We start from the raw sequence: 14992 nt of genomic DNA, 5'->3' as shown, positions 1-14992 counted from the left end.
TATAATTTTTTTAAAGAAGTAAAAAGATTAGAGCTATAAAGACTTAATTTAGGAGGACCAACATCAAGCTGATCAGGATTCTCAAAAACAGAGAAAATGGAGGGAAGAAAATTATTAAAGAAATAATATAGAAAAACTTCCCAGAACTGAAAGAGATTGTAAGATCCAGCAAGTACTGAGCAGCATGGATTAGAAATAATAATAATTAAGTAAGGGCCATATTTATACATATCCCTTAGGAAATTTCAAAACACAAAAAGTAATGAGAAGATTCTAAAGATATTTCAAGGGAAAATAGTGATTGACCTTAGAATAGGGTTGCCAAATTTGGCAAATAAAAATACAGGACACAAAATTAGTTTTGAATTTCAGATAAACAATAACTTATTAGTATAAGTATGCTCAAAATATCACACATTACATGGGGTATATGTATACTAAACTTCTTAATTTATTATCTTAAATTCAAATTTAGTTGGCATCTAATTTTATCTGACAACCCTATGTTCAAAGGATTAGAATCAGGTTTATAAAAACACAACTCTCATCAGAAACACTAGAAAACAATGGAGCCGTGTCATTAATATTCTGAGACAAATTATTTTGAAGCTAAAATTTAATCCCCAGTCAAACGTGAAAGACTATTTACCTCCTATGGATTCATTCTTCAGAATGAAGCTATATGTCAGCCCAATGAGGTTTAAAATCAAGAGAAGGTATGTTACAAAAGATGATGAAATTAACTCAGGAATCCAATGAAAAGAAATCTCCAAATCACAGATATTTATCAGATCTAGAAGAAATCAGCTTATATTACAATAGAAAATGTAGGTTGCAAAAACAATGTCTTTAAGTAGTAGAATGAACTGGACTCTGGATAATAAACAGAGTAGGTAAGAAGAAAAGAGACATTAGTGATATCCTAAGAAATATGTGTTTTTAATCTCAACCACCAAAAATGAAAGATGATTGAAAGCTTCAAGCAAAATATGCAACAGTACAAAAATGTTATGATCAAGATGTGAAGAAAACCAAAATATAACATAATTTGGGGTAGAAGAAATATAAGAAAAGATAGTCTATTTAACCTTAACTAGGAACATCTTTCTTCAGGTAACACCAAGATTATGATATTAGACTAGTGCACTGCTTGGCTCTGAATTGAACAATTACATTGTCCCAAATTTTGACTCTAAAAGTTAAAAATCTATTAACAAGATCCATTGTAATATGTTCCATCTGTGCATTTACATCAGTCTTTTCCAACTTGAAGATTTTGGAGCCAGTGTTTGGACTCTTGAATGATCATAAGTTTGCTGAAAGGGTACATGAATCAATTCCCACATACATCATTTTCTAGTGACTAAAAACATTATGTACTATATCTTCCACGTATATTAACTATTATACATAAATTATTTTAAAAGTACAACTCTATTAAAAGTATTAATAAATGTGTAGATTATTTTTTTCATTTTATACACAAATTACCTACTGATTGAGAAAATACAACATTAAAAGGAGAGTCCTCATGTTCAGAAATATTGGGACCCACTGACCTAACCAATTCCCGTTCCCTAGCACTTGGTAAAGTGTTGTGCAAACAGCAGGTGGCTCAATAAATGCTTATAAATTCAACAAGGATGACAAATATCAAGTGTCACCATCTCAATAACATGAATGTTCCACATCCCTCTGTATATCTGAGCAAACCAGGTTAGCAAATCACAGTTCATAGGGTCTTCCCAGAGTCAAATGCTGCCTTGGATCACAGGCAAGCCACAGTTCAGAGCTCTCCTTGATCCAACCAAAGCAGCAGAACAGCCACACTCATCATCACCTGCTTAAGCCAACTAGTTGGTGGAGTCTATTAAAACCCTTAATCTGGAAATGGGAGCGGTCCATTATGCCAGAAACATTTAGACCACAAGTGAATGCCAACCTCAGCAGGGGTCTGACTCAATAGGTAAGTTTTTATGGTTATGGGCTTGGGTTCTCATTTTCACCTAATTGACAGGAGCATTTCACTAAAAAGATATATGAGGTGTCACGGCCAGCCCCAAGTTCTCCCCTCCTGATAGCTTTTGCTATAGTGCAAGTTGACTGAGATAAGGTAGTCAGTCATCTGCCCATGCCTCTTCGTTATAGAAATACATCTTAGTGGCTTATTCTTATAGGATTGCAATGTCTCTCTGAAACTGGCGTAGTCTAAGACTGGGACTAGATACTCTAGTTCTTGATAAAATATGGTACTTATTTCTTGACCTATATCTTGAGCTGAACTCCCAAAGGCCTTCGAATAGTTTACTTGTTACAGAAAGAAAAACAGAGTTCAAGTTCATTTGCCCTGAGTAAGAATAAAGGTCTTGTGACGTCTCTAAGAAAAATTGCATTTATAGCTATGTGCGCATATTTGTTATTGTCTTTTTTATTTCTTTGTTACTTTTTTAAAAAATAGTTGTTGCTTAATGCTTGGATATAGCTATTTCAAGATGTTAGACCTGCTTGTCAACTGAAAATTGACCTCAGAATCTCCAGAGGTTATAGAGGCAAGTTGAGATAGTAAGTAAGAAATGATTTGAGACAGAATATTGGATCAAGTTAGCCTGAAGGTCTGGGTGTGCCAGAATGCTGGAAAGTTGTCATTACCAAGTCTCAGAATGGTCCTGAGAGTCCCTCTAGGTTTTATATGTTCCCTGCATGCTTTAGGTATCTGGTACTTCTTGTCTTTAAAATAATGCACTGCCTACCCTGAAAGTTTTAGAGGGCTTTTTCCTTTTCAGCTGTTTCCTAAATTCAGAGCTAGTTCAGTATTTCCTAAATTCTTTTCAGGCTTCAACACAAATGAGGCAAAGTGAGCTGGGGAGGAGGGAAAGGTCCTCACTTCAGCCAGGATCTACTCAAGCTCAAACACATGCCTTATTCTCTGCCTACTTGACTGAGTGTCTTCATAACTCTCTGTTCCTACTTGAGTGCTGTACCTGACCTGCTGTCAAGTTGTAAAAGGCCAGAGTCAGACAGGGACTGGAGATTTTTTCCTGGTGAGATTATGCATCAGAAGCTGATTCAGCAACTGCCATGCCTCCTCAGTGCCTCTCTCTACAGCACCCTGTAGTGTGTCTATCACTGCATTCCACATCCACTGAGATGATGTGTGGGTCTCCCTCCTATACCAACCTCTTCAGGGTAAGGTATATCTTTTCTTTGTAACCGCAGCACTTGCTATTATGCTGAACACATAGTAGGCCTCCTTTGAATGTTTATTGAGCAAATGAGTACTATCTACTATTTTGTACTTTGAATAATACAACAAAGTAGTGAGTGACTGTAAGAAAAAGCTCACATAAGCACACAGCTCACACTTTTTGTACAGTTTATGAAATATTTATCCTGCTAATTAGGTATACCCAAATAATTAAAAAAATAGTAACTATAATTGATCAAGCATGTATATATGACTACATATGCTAAGCATGTATATCTAATTGAATATGTCATATAAATGTTATATCTATAAAAGAAAACAAGGCAGTAAGAGATGAACTAGATTGCCTAAGATTAAGTAGATAGGGAGTGGCACAGATGAGATTTAAACCCAGGTCTATTTAAATCCAAATCCATATTTCATCCATCTCATACTGTATCTGAAAGTCTGCTAAATAAAAAGGGAAATTATCTGGTTCTTCAATTCTTTAAAAAGAAAAAAAAAAGATCTTGCCTCATTTGCATTATAAAGGTCACAGTAAACATTTGAAAATGTATCACTGTACCATGAGTTCTGGGGATGAAATCAATTTGAAAAACGTCAGTAGTTATATGCTGAATTTCAGTTGGAAGTTCTAAGTGTCTTATAGGAAATGTTTTTATTAACTCTGGCTTTTAATTGTGATGGCAAATTGGTGACCCTTGTTCTTAATTTCCTCCTCAAAGACTGGTTCTTCTAAAAAAGGGTAAATTAAAGGAGGTCCTAACAATTGGTGGGCACTGCCCATGTGCCAGGCATTCTGTTGGTCAATTTCATGTCATCTCTTCACATTGTCTCTTTTAAGCCTTACAATGATACTACAAAACAAGGATGATAACCATCATTTTACAGATGAGTAATGAGAGAGTCAGAAAGATTTGATAACTTACTCAATGTCACATAGAAATAAGTGTTACACCCATGTTCTAACCCACACCTATTGAAATGCAAAGCCTCTGTTCAATCTGCTAAACCACATGGGACCATTGTTCTAAATGTGACATTAGATTAAACCTTTAATGAAGTCAAGGAGCTCAATTTTCAATTAATAAATATTCAGTGACTCTGTGTACTCAGAAATAGGCTGTGGATAGTGCTAGGATAATTACTGAGGAGTAACTTACATGAACATCTTCTATTGGGCCATATGTATAAAGGCCTCTTTGAGCACTGGCATACAAACCGGAGATTTATATAAACTGTCTTCCTATTCTCCTTCCTATTTGTTCACAAACAGCCAACTTTGGAAAAGTCATTCACTCCAACTGAAAGAATTTCTAGTTATACCAGCCCACATTAGTCGAGTTGCCATTTACACTGGGAGGCGGCACAATTCTGTGGATAAGAATGACAGACTTCTGGGGTCAGACTGCCTGGGTTCTGGTCCTGCTCCACCACCACCACCACCACCACCACCACCACCACCCATGATCTCTGGCAAATTACAGAATGCCTCTGTGCATCAGTTTTTCAGATACAAGATGGGGAATAGCGTATAACCTAATAGGGATGTTGTGAGTATTAACTAAGATAATATATGTAAAACACTGAGAACAGTAATAGGCTTGTTCCCATTTCTTTCTGAAGACCTGCTGTGTTCAGTGGTGTAGCAAGCTCTTCCATTGGAGATTTTAGCCAGGGCTATTTCAGTAAATGCCCCCATGACTGAAGTTTGCTGCATCGTGTGCTGGTCTGAGACTGGCTGCCTATCACAGGCCTTTAGAAGGAGGAAGGAAAAAAAAAGGAATCAAAGGGTCTGGTTAGCCACCACTCTTCCTATAATCACCCTGAACAACAAGCTCTCTGTGCAGTAAGACTCCCCAACCTTTTAAAAGAAGGGCTTTATTTTTACTTCTGTGGAGCCTTGAAATCATCAAAGGAGGGGAAGCCAATTCTGAAACACCCCAGTGGAGCTAAGGAGGGAGCACTTCCCCTGGCTGAGTTTTATTTGTAAATGGAAAAGCTTAAATCCACTGTCACCTGAAACTCTCTCTAAGCAGTGGTTCTCAACCTTCTGGCCCGTTAAATACAGTTCCTCATGTTGTGACCCAACCATAAAATTATTTTCGTTGCTACTTCATAACTGTAATGTTGCTACTGTTATGAATCGTAATGTAAATATCTGATATGCAGGATGGTCTTAGGCGACCCCTGTGAAAAGGTCGTTCGACCGTCAAAGGGGTCGCGACCCACAGGTTGAGAACCGCTGCTTAGTGAATTCAGTTTATCGTTTGTGGTACAGCCTGTTCTAAGGAAACTGTGAGGTGACTTTAAGAGGCCCAGTTCCATAAATCAGGAGATGGAGGTTCGATTCCCGGACAGGGCACATGCACGGGTTGCAAGCTCGATCCCCTGTAGGAGGCATGCAGGAGGCAGCCAATCGATGATATTTCTCTCTCATTGATGTTTCTATTTCTCTATCTCTCTCCCTTCCTCTCTCTGAAATCAATAAAAACATATTTTAAAAAATTTTAAGAGGCTCACCTCAAAGGAAGAAAAAGCTAACACATTGAGCATTGACAACTTTCACATATATAATTAGTTGTTTTCAATACTTCTGATAGCCCTACAGTTTTAAGGAAAATGATGCTCAGAGACTTTAGTACTTGCAGAGGTTACTTCTCTATCAACAGCATTATGAGAATTTGAACTCAAGTTACTTCTCTATCAACAGCATTATGAGAATTTGAACTCAGGACTTTGGTGACCTGTAGTTCATTATTGGTAAGGGGCCATTTAATTTGTTTAACAGATAATTTATTGAGTTCTTTCTATGTGCCAGGAACCATGGTAAATGGGTAGAGATAGAAGAGGACAAAATAGATGAGTCTCTACTCTCATGCCAACTAGAGAGAGCCCAATAGGGGGACTGACACATGGAAATGCATTCCATGAATATATGCTATAATCTCCTGGGACAAAAACCAAGGGTTGAACAAGTCACTCAAGGGTCTGGGAAGCCTTCTGATTTTGTACAAGTCATACTGGCATATGAGACATATATCCTGATTCCTTTCTGCACCATTGAGAACTTACAGAGTTGGCTACTTCAGAGGTACTTTAGCTTCTATCATAAGAGAAAACGCCGCAAAAAATCTGAGTATTCACAGAACTAGGAGCCTGCCTTCCCTGCACCCTCAATTTAAAGCTCTTGAGGATTAACAGAAAGTTATTTGTAGATTTGCCTCCATTACCAGATTTCAGCAAATCCTGAAGAACAGAGACTGTGTCTTATTAATGTTTAAATTTTCTCCAGTGCACTGAATATAATTGAACTGACTCGAAGGAAGAAATGCCTGGTGTTTCTATCTCTAAAAATCAATTCTTTCCCCTGAGGCAGGAACATTTACTAGAGACCAAACATGCATGTACTCCTCTCATCACCCGGCACCCTTGCTGTTAGGCAGGGGATATGGCAAGTTATGGGCAGTAGACTCTAAACAGATGTAATATATGTCTTTCTGGAACAAAATATTTAAGGGATAGCTGGCAAACTTTTGGCTCCTATCTTCCCTTGCTATGGTGACTAGTGATATTTTAGATGATGGAACCTTTACCATCCTGGATCCCTGAATGTCTATGTGGAACATAGACCCTGCCCCCTAATAATGCCTATTGGAATGATGTAGCAAAAGTGAAAAATAAACTTTTATATGTTTGGCCATTGAGATTTCAGGGTTAATTTATTATTGCAGACTAGCCTAGCCCATACTGACTAAAATAGCCCTCAGTTACTAAAATCAAAGAAATACTCTGGATGGGGTTAGCTCTGTTAGTCTCAGGGGAAACTGTCAGGGCTGAATCATAGGGCCAGAGAAAATAAGCAGTGCCCATTTATGGAAAATCAACTAAGTAATATGGAGTCATCTTTGCTTTAGAACCAATGAATGGTATTCGAACTGTGTTTATGGAACCCTGTGGGTGCTACAGAAGCACCCCAGGAGCCGAAGAGGATAGAGCAAGGAAGCAGAAAATTTTCACTTTTTCCTGTATTTTACATTGGGCTTCCATGGAAGACTTTGTCACAGGGTTTGATTTTAATAGTAATGTGTATGTTTTTTAAGTTTGGAAATCATTGATAAACCATCAGCACATTCACAAGGAGAAAAATAGATAAAATGACTATTCTAGGTAGAAAAAAAGGATTGAAGCCAAATATAAATTATACTCTACTTGTCCCAAATAATTTTCATCTGACTTTCAGAAAAGACTGTTTTATTCTTACTTTTTAACTCATCTCCCACTGCTTTCAGAGATGAGTTCCTTTTCTCTCTAGTAATTATTTTTAAAATTTGGCAGTCACCTGCCCCTTATTAATTATTGTAATTGATGTCCTAAGAGAATTATTTATAGGCAGTGTGATCTACCAGAAAGAGCCCTGGTCTTTGGTATCTACATGAGATCTCATCATTTCTGAATTTTATTTTCCTCATTTGAAAATATAAGATGGGGGTAAGGGAGAGAAGGGGAAAAGAATGATACCCTATGCTGCAGTAAAAATGAAGGAATTCTTACCATTTGCAACAGCATGGATGGAACTGGAGAGCATCATGCTAAGCGAAATAAGCCAGTCAGAGAAAGATAAATATCACATGATCTCACTCATTTGTGGAATATAATGAACAACATAAACTGATGAACAAAAACAGATCCAGAGACAGAGAAGCATCGATCAGACCGTCAAACCTCAAAGAGAAGGTAGGGGAGGTTGGGGGTAAGGGGAAGAGATCAACCAAAGGACTTGTATGCGTGCATATAAGCCTAACCAATGGACACAGACACCAGGGGGTGGTGAGGGCATAAATGGGGGCGGGGGAGGGGATAAGGACACATATGTAATACCTTAATCAATAAAGAAAATTTTGAAAAAAGAATGATACCCTATAAATCCCATAGTATGGCCGTGAGGGTCAATGAGAAATTTTTTATAAGAAATATACTAGGTGTACCGGTTAATAATGCGGATTTTTTTTCAATAGATGGAGTTACACATATGCTGATATATATGCAATTTGATATGTATGCTGTTTTGTCGTATTGCTTCTTCAGATTACCACTTGTTCCGATCAATGGCACATGCACTTTCTGAGCAGCACTTCAAAACGTACGAAGAAGTGGAAAATTGGGTCTCTGAATGGTTTGCCTCAAAACAAGAAAAGTTCTACTGGGACAGTATCCACAAGTTACCTGAAAGATGGGGAAAATGTGTAGCTAGAGATGGACATTGCTTTGAATAAAGCACTTTTGATGTTTCTCTTGAAACTATTGTGTTTTCTTTGGATTACAAAATCCGTAATATTAACCGGTTAATAGATAATTCACATTATTAACTGGTTAATAGCTAATCCGAATTATTAACCAGTTAATAGCTAATCTGCATTATTAGCTGGTTAATCGCTTTTTTAGCTGGTTCAAAGAAAACACGATAATTTCAAGAGAAACATCAAAAGTGCTTTATTCAAAGTAATGTCCATCGTTAGCCACACATTTCCCCCATCTTTCAGGTAATTTGTGGATACAGTCCCAGTAGAACTTTTCTTGTTTTGAGGCAGAATATTCAGAGACCCAATTTTCCACTTCTTCGTACATTTTGAAGTGCTGCTCAGAAAGTGCATGTGCCATCAATTGGAACAAGTGGTAATCTGAAGGAGCAATACAACAAAATAGCATACATATGAAATCGCATATATATCAACATATGTGTAACTCCATCTAGTGAAAAAATCTGCATTATTAACCGGTACACCTAGTATATAAATTTGATATGAAAGTATTTATATGTCTGGAAATAAAGATCCCCTCAGAAATGATTTATAAAAAGAAACTTTGGCAGGTTGCTAGCACATAGCTTCTTGACTGCAATACAAAGACTATGTATAGCGGCTTTCATGTCTGGAAGCCTTGCACATCAAGTACACAATGGGGCTTTCAGGCAACCGTAAGAAAACAGACTGGGGCTGATACATACTGTTCCTGCTTTCATTGGGGGGAAATATAAATCAAAGAGGGATATTTCACTCATTAATTGGAAATTATTTCCGTTTTAGTACTGTTAAGAGTGGCCTGAAGTGACCACTTTCACAGAGGCTAAGTCATGTAGACAAACCAGATAAACTTTTTATTGCTCTATTGTCTAACTTCCTGAAAACTAGAAGAAATAAGTAAAATGGAGACACACTACTGTCCCAGTTTTTTCTCAATACCCAAAGACCCAACTAAAATCTGCACCATTAAACTCTCTCTTATTCTGACTCAGAAATGCCAGAAAGGATCATGTGGAGTATACAAGCACACACACACACACGCACACACAGACACGGACACACGGACACATTTATCAGTTACTACTGGTTAGTCTTTCTTTTTAACTCTTAGTTTATACACGACTGCATTAATACTCTCACCTTTGAGTTGCCTAATTTGCCCATCTTTATGTTCTTGGAAATATTAAAAACAAATTAATTTCTATAAGCCTGATATTCAGTTAACCAACACCCAGAAAAACAAATCTCTGTGCACAGGGGTGCATGGAAGTCCCAGAATAGAGACCTGACTTGCCAGGCAGCACTTGGTCTTTGCACTCTCTACAAAGAATGTCATCTTGATGAGTTCTTAGTGTCTGAAAAGTGTCCTTGTTCTAATTGCTCTTCTAGAAACCCCACAACCTCACACAGTCCTTTCAATCACTTCTTCTTCCTTGTCTAGCAGTTCTGACTCACTTACCCAGGGGAATTTTTTCCAGCAGATAGAGATAGCTCTGAAAGAAGTCATTGCGAATGGCTTTGTGAAGAATAAAGGACATGCTATGTCGACAGAGTTCATCGTCGGTCTTCTGCCAGCGGGATCTAAAGGCGAAATGGGCTCCCAGGTGGGCCATGGAGAAGGGGGATATTATTATTCCTACAGAAAAAGGAAGCTTGCCTGGCTGTTTCTTTGAATCAGCTTTCTCTTCCTACACGAACTTGAGACTGTCATTTTAAACCAGTCCCCTGTTCATCTATATAAGGATAGGCCATCGTGGGGCATGGAGGGAGGGGCAGCAGGCACCAGAGGTCAGGCTCTTGGCACCTCCACCCGTCTGATTGCTTGGGTGACACCACTCCAAGCCAGCAGGTGCTAAGTAAAGATGGAAACAGGCTGAGTGAGATCCTGCCTCATCCAGGAAAAAGCACACCTCGCTCCTTCAGCTGCCACTTGAAACAGGCAGCAGCACAGTCACCAGCACTCTGAAGATTTGCTTTCATTGGATCCCTAAATTGCAGTAGCTTCATTTCCATTTCAAAGAGTTGTGACTATTTTGTAAGAGATCCTGTTCCCTGACTTTCATGCACTCCTTCTGGAACACTGAATCCTCAAGTTACAAGGAGCCTTCAAAGCCATCTGAACCACCCACACTCCTTTCATCAGTACAGTGTTGCCCAAGTCATCTCATAAAGATGGATATGTGTTTCCCATTTTTGAAGGGTCTTCAAGAGACACAGTTATATGAAAGCCTGTTTTGATGTTAAATACCCTTCTGTCAGCAAACCCTTCCACCTAGCTTGCTCTAAACAACACCATGTCAGGGAAGCCTGTTCCTTTCTATCTGCCTATTGTGGATGTGATTTTCCTCTTAAGTGCTCATTTGGTCTCTGGACTGGGTATCTTCTGATTGTCCCTCCAGATCCACCCCCAGTCTCCCCACAGTACTGTGTGCCCCAGAGGCTGACCTATATTGACAACATCAGTGGACTCTCTTGCCCTCTGGCTTCTGGTTGGTTTCATCCAATGGGTAGTGCCTGCAGGAGCTTAAAGGATCATGAATCAACTATTTATCCCCCTGACACTTTCCCTGTGGAGATGCTAGAGGCTAACTGCTTCAGATGGTGGAAAGTCATAGCTCCTATCTAGGCATCTTTCCCTCTGATTCCGATAGCTGCTCCCTCCTCTTACAGCTTCAGGCTTTGAGTTAGTGATGCACCAGGCTGTTGCAAACCTTGGAGAAAACCACTACTCCTTGTAATTTCCCTATTTCCCCACCCTTTATAAACAGTCCCTTTATTAAACTAACTTAAATTCTCAGTTTGTGAATGCCATTCTGTTTCCTATAAGGACAATGACTACCTTATTACCTGTTTAATTTTCCTAAGAAGAAAATCCATAAGAACTCAATATCTATTGGCCCCATGCCATGTGTAATCACTGACCATCACTTGGCCCAAATACACACACACACACACACACACACACACACACACACACACACACACTATAGTAGACAGTTCTAAAATGGCCCCTAAAGATCACTACGTCCAGCCTCATATGCATGCCTTTGTGTAATCTCCTTTCCTGAATGTGGGCAAGACTTACTGACTCCCTTCTAAACAATAAAATATGGCAAAAGTGATAGATGTCATGTCTAAGATTAGGTCATGAAAAGACTGTCTTGGGCGACTTCTTTTGCTCTTTTGCCTGTGTGCCCTGAGGAAAACCACCTTCCTGTTCTGAGCTCCCCTATGAAGCCCCATGCCAAGGAACTGAAGTCCATAGTACAACAACCTGGGGGAATTAATTCTTCTACCAACCCTGAGTGAGCTTGGAAGAAGATCCTTCCCCAGTCAAGTTGGTAAAAGACCTTGAGCCAGCTAAGCCACACCTAGGTCACTGACCCACAGAAATTAATGTTTGTTCTTTTGTACAACTGTTGGTGGGAATGCAGGCTGGTGCAGCCTTTATAGAAAACAGTATGGAGTTTCCTCGAAATATTAAAAATGGAACTCCCATTTGATCCAGTGATCCCACTTCCAGGAATATATCCTAAGAAATCCGAAACACTCATCAGAAATAATATACGCACCCCTATGTTCATAGCAGCACAATTCACAATAGCTAAGATTTGGAAACAACCTAAGTGCCCAACAGCCGATGAGTGGATTAAAATGGAATACTATGCAGCTGTAAAAAAAGAAAGAACTCTTATTATTTGCAACAGCATGGATGGACCTGGAGAGCATTGTGCTAAGCAAAATAAGCCACTCAGAGAAAGGTATGTATCACATGATCTAGCTCATATGTGGAATCTAATGAGCAGCATAAACTGATGAACAAAAATAGACCCAGAGGCATAGAAACATCAAACCGACTATCAAACATCAGAGGGAAGGCTCGGGAGAGTGGGAAAGAGATCAACCAATGAGCCCAAATGCGTATATGCACAACCCATGGACACAGACAATAGGGTGGTGAAGAACTGGGGGCAGGGTGGTAAAGGTCAATGGGGAAAAAGGGGACATATGTAATACTTTCAATAATAAAGATTTTTTACAAAAGAAAAAATTTTAAATAATTTGTTACAACACAGTATAGGATAGCTAATTCACACATCATCAGTAAAATATTATTTTTAAGATGTGGAATCTAAACATGATCTTTAATTTTAATTTGTGTGTTAATCTTTTACTGGGACAGGATGCCAGGGTTCCATTTGCTTGACTTTGACTTATTTACCCATGCTTCTCTTTTCCCATTTCCCCTCTACCCACCTCCAGGGACAACCATTTAATTGAGGGTAGGTAGAGATTGTTTCCATCCATGCCTTCAAGAATTGCCCAGATTGCAATCTGAGCTATCCATTTTTTTCTTGCCAAAGTGTGTGGTTGATTGATGAGTGCTTCATCCAGTCTTGAGCCAATCCATACATGGTGTTCCTCCAGCTCCAGAGTTCATTTGAGAGTGGGCACATTATCCAGATCTGTTATTGTTAATGCCAGCTTGAGTTTGGTTTTCTGTGCTAGCAGCATGGAGTCTTATCTAACATAAATACCATCTTGCCTCATTTTTACTCAGTAAATTCTCATAAGGATGGGGATAATGTAGATGATATCAAACAGAACGGGAAACTTCAAGTTTTTGAATATTTCATGGTGTCAAGAAGGAAGGCTCTTAGCTGGAATATAAAAGATTTGACTGAGAAACTCATTTCTACCGCTCACACACTGGGAACTTTGACAAATTCTCAGACTCTCCGAGCTTCCTTCTTCTGTAATATGATGATGATAATAGTATACACCTCATGACTGTTACGAGAACTAAATGTATTCTATGTAAAACAGCACAGTACATATTCAATAAATGCTATCTATTAGCATTGTAATCTTTGGAAAAAGTAGATTAGTAATAGGTCTTGAAAATATTTTATGTCTCTCTGATGTCTTGTTGGGTTATATTCAGTGTGATACTGTCTTTTATGCAATTTTAACATTGCAAATTCCACATACTTAGAAGATTATCTGTACTTGATGCATTTAAGAGTTGAAAGGAAAAGAAATTCAAATGAAATGTGCTTTTAGGGCTCATTCATCTATTGTTCAGAAATTTCTGTTGCTGTAGGGAAAACTAAGCAGCAGCAGAAGAAAACTAAGGGATCTTCTTTGTTACGTTTATTCATCAATACACCTAACAGGAGGCAGGTTCTTAACCCCAACATTTTAGTGATGTTTAGATAACCTCCCATCTGCTGAGAAGGTCAGGGTGTTAGCTCCGAGGAGAGAAACTGGCAATCGCTGACTCCAGCTACTCTGTATTCGTTATTTGGCGATTGATATTGGCAAGTTTCTCAGTTTTTACAGAACTAATTTTCTTTCATTGTAAAACGGACATTAATTACTTGTTTGGAGATGGATTATTAAGTGATCTGAGATTTCTGTATTTCAGAGCCATAATTTCTGAGTGGGGATGAAAGACCGATTGGTTTATACAAAATGCCTTTGTGAGCTTTTGTTTATCTCTATGAGTCAGTTTAGATTTTGTGACTATGTCTTATTCTGGTGTAGCTTGCATCAGTTTCTGGCTCATTGCATTTGTTTCCTTATGTGAATAATTTTTCTCTCACAGCTGAAATGCTCTATTTGCTACCACCTCATACCACTCTTGACTATATTCATACTGAGTGAATGAGGTTATGCAGTAGATCTCAAGTCTACCACGGGCATCCCTTTTCAAGGCAGGAAAGGAAAACAGTGAAGGTAGAGGAAAGAAATATGACTATAGCAAAAGAAGGTGGACACTCTAAGTTTATCCAGGTTGGTTTGTCTTCTCACAAGGGATCCTTTGGTGAGGAGTAAACTGTTAAAAAATAAATTAGCATGGATAGACACTCAGAAATAAGAATGATAAAGGAATTACAAAAGCCCTATAAAAATATGCGTATTCAGTAATGTGGTAAGCTAAATATTTAGGAAAATCCACTCAATATAAAATATCTATCAAATTAAAATTTCATAATACCGTGAACTGGGGTCAAGAAGATTCCTAGGTAAGCCACTATTTATCTACAACTTATATTACTCAAGACGTTTTTCCCCCAAAGAATACTTTTTTAAGTGATCATGGTGTGCCTGCTTTTCAGTTCAACAAACAATTGTGCAATACTCTCTTCTACAAGGCAGTGTGTTAGACTCTTGATACAAAATTAAATGTTATTTTCCTGCTGAGAGTAGCATTAACTTGCTGATACTTCTAATGGTAATAACTAAGTCCTTTAAATAGTAATGCCTACTTAATTCTTATAACAACCCTAGGAGGTCAGTGATATACCCATTTTACAAGTGCAGAAAGTGAGGCTTAGAAAGATTAGAGTGAACGCAACATCACACAGCAAATATATTCAGATTCTAGTTCAAATTTGAATTAGAATCTGAATACTAGTGTGTGTGTGTGTGTGTGTGTGTGTGTGTGTGTGTATATATATATATATAAATTTGGTGGCTG

At 38.3% G+C, this 14992-nt stretch overlaps 1 protein-coding gene and 1 long non-coding RNA gene across 2 annotated transcripts in view; one reads left to right on the top strand and one right to left on the bottom strand.

Annotated features, from left to right (window-relative positions):
- The window catches only part of METTL11B (methyltransferase like 11B), a 19450-nt gene extending 9275 nt beyond the window's left edge, over positions 1-10175 (bottom strand). Inside the window, exon 1 of the mRNA XM_005867637.2 lies at positions 9968-10175. Within this exon, the coding sequence (XP_005867699.1) occupies positions 9968-10121 (154 nt within the window). The 5' untranslated portion in view covers positions 10122-10175. The remainder of the gene's footprint in view (positions 1-9967) is intronic.
- The window catches only part of LOC106726330, a 194482-nt gene that overhangs the window by 177105 nt on the left and 2385 nt on the right, over positions 1-14992 (top strand). The gene's annotated exons all lie outside the window — the stretch shown is intronic.

Source organism: Myotis brandtii, unplaced genomic scaffold (genome assembly GCF_000412655.1).
Source record: "Myotis brandtii unplaced genomic scaffold, ASM41265v1 scaffold250, whole genome shotgun sequence".
Classification (NCBI taxonomy): Eukaryota; Metazoa; Chordata; class Mammalia; order Chiroptera; family Vespertilionidae; genus Myotis; species Myotis brandtii.
Note: the sequence above shows the minus strand (reverse complement) of the source record. Positions and strands in the feature narration are given on the sequence as shown.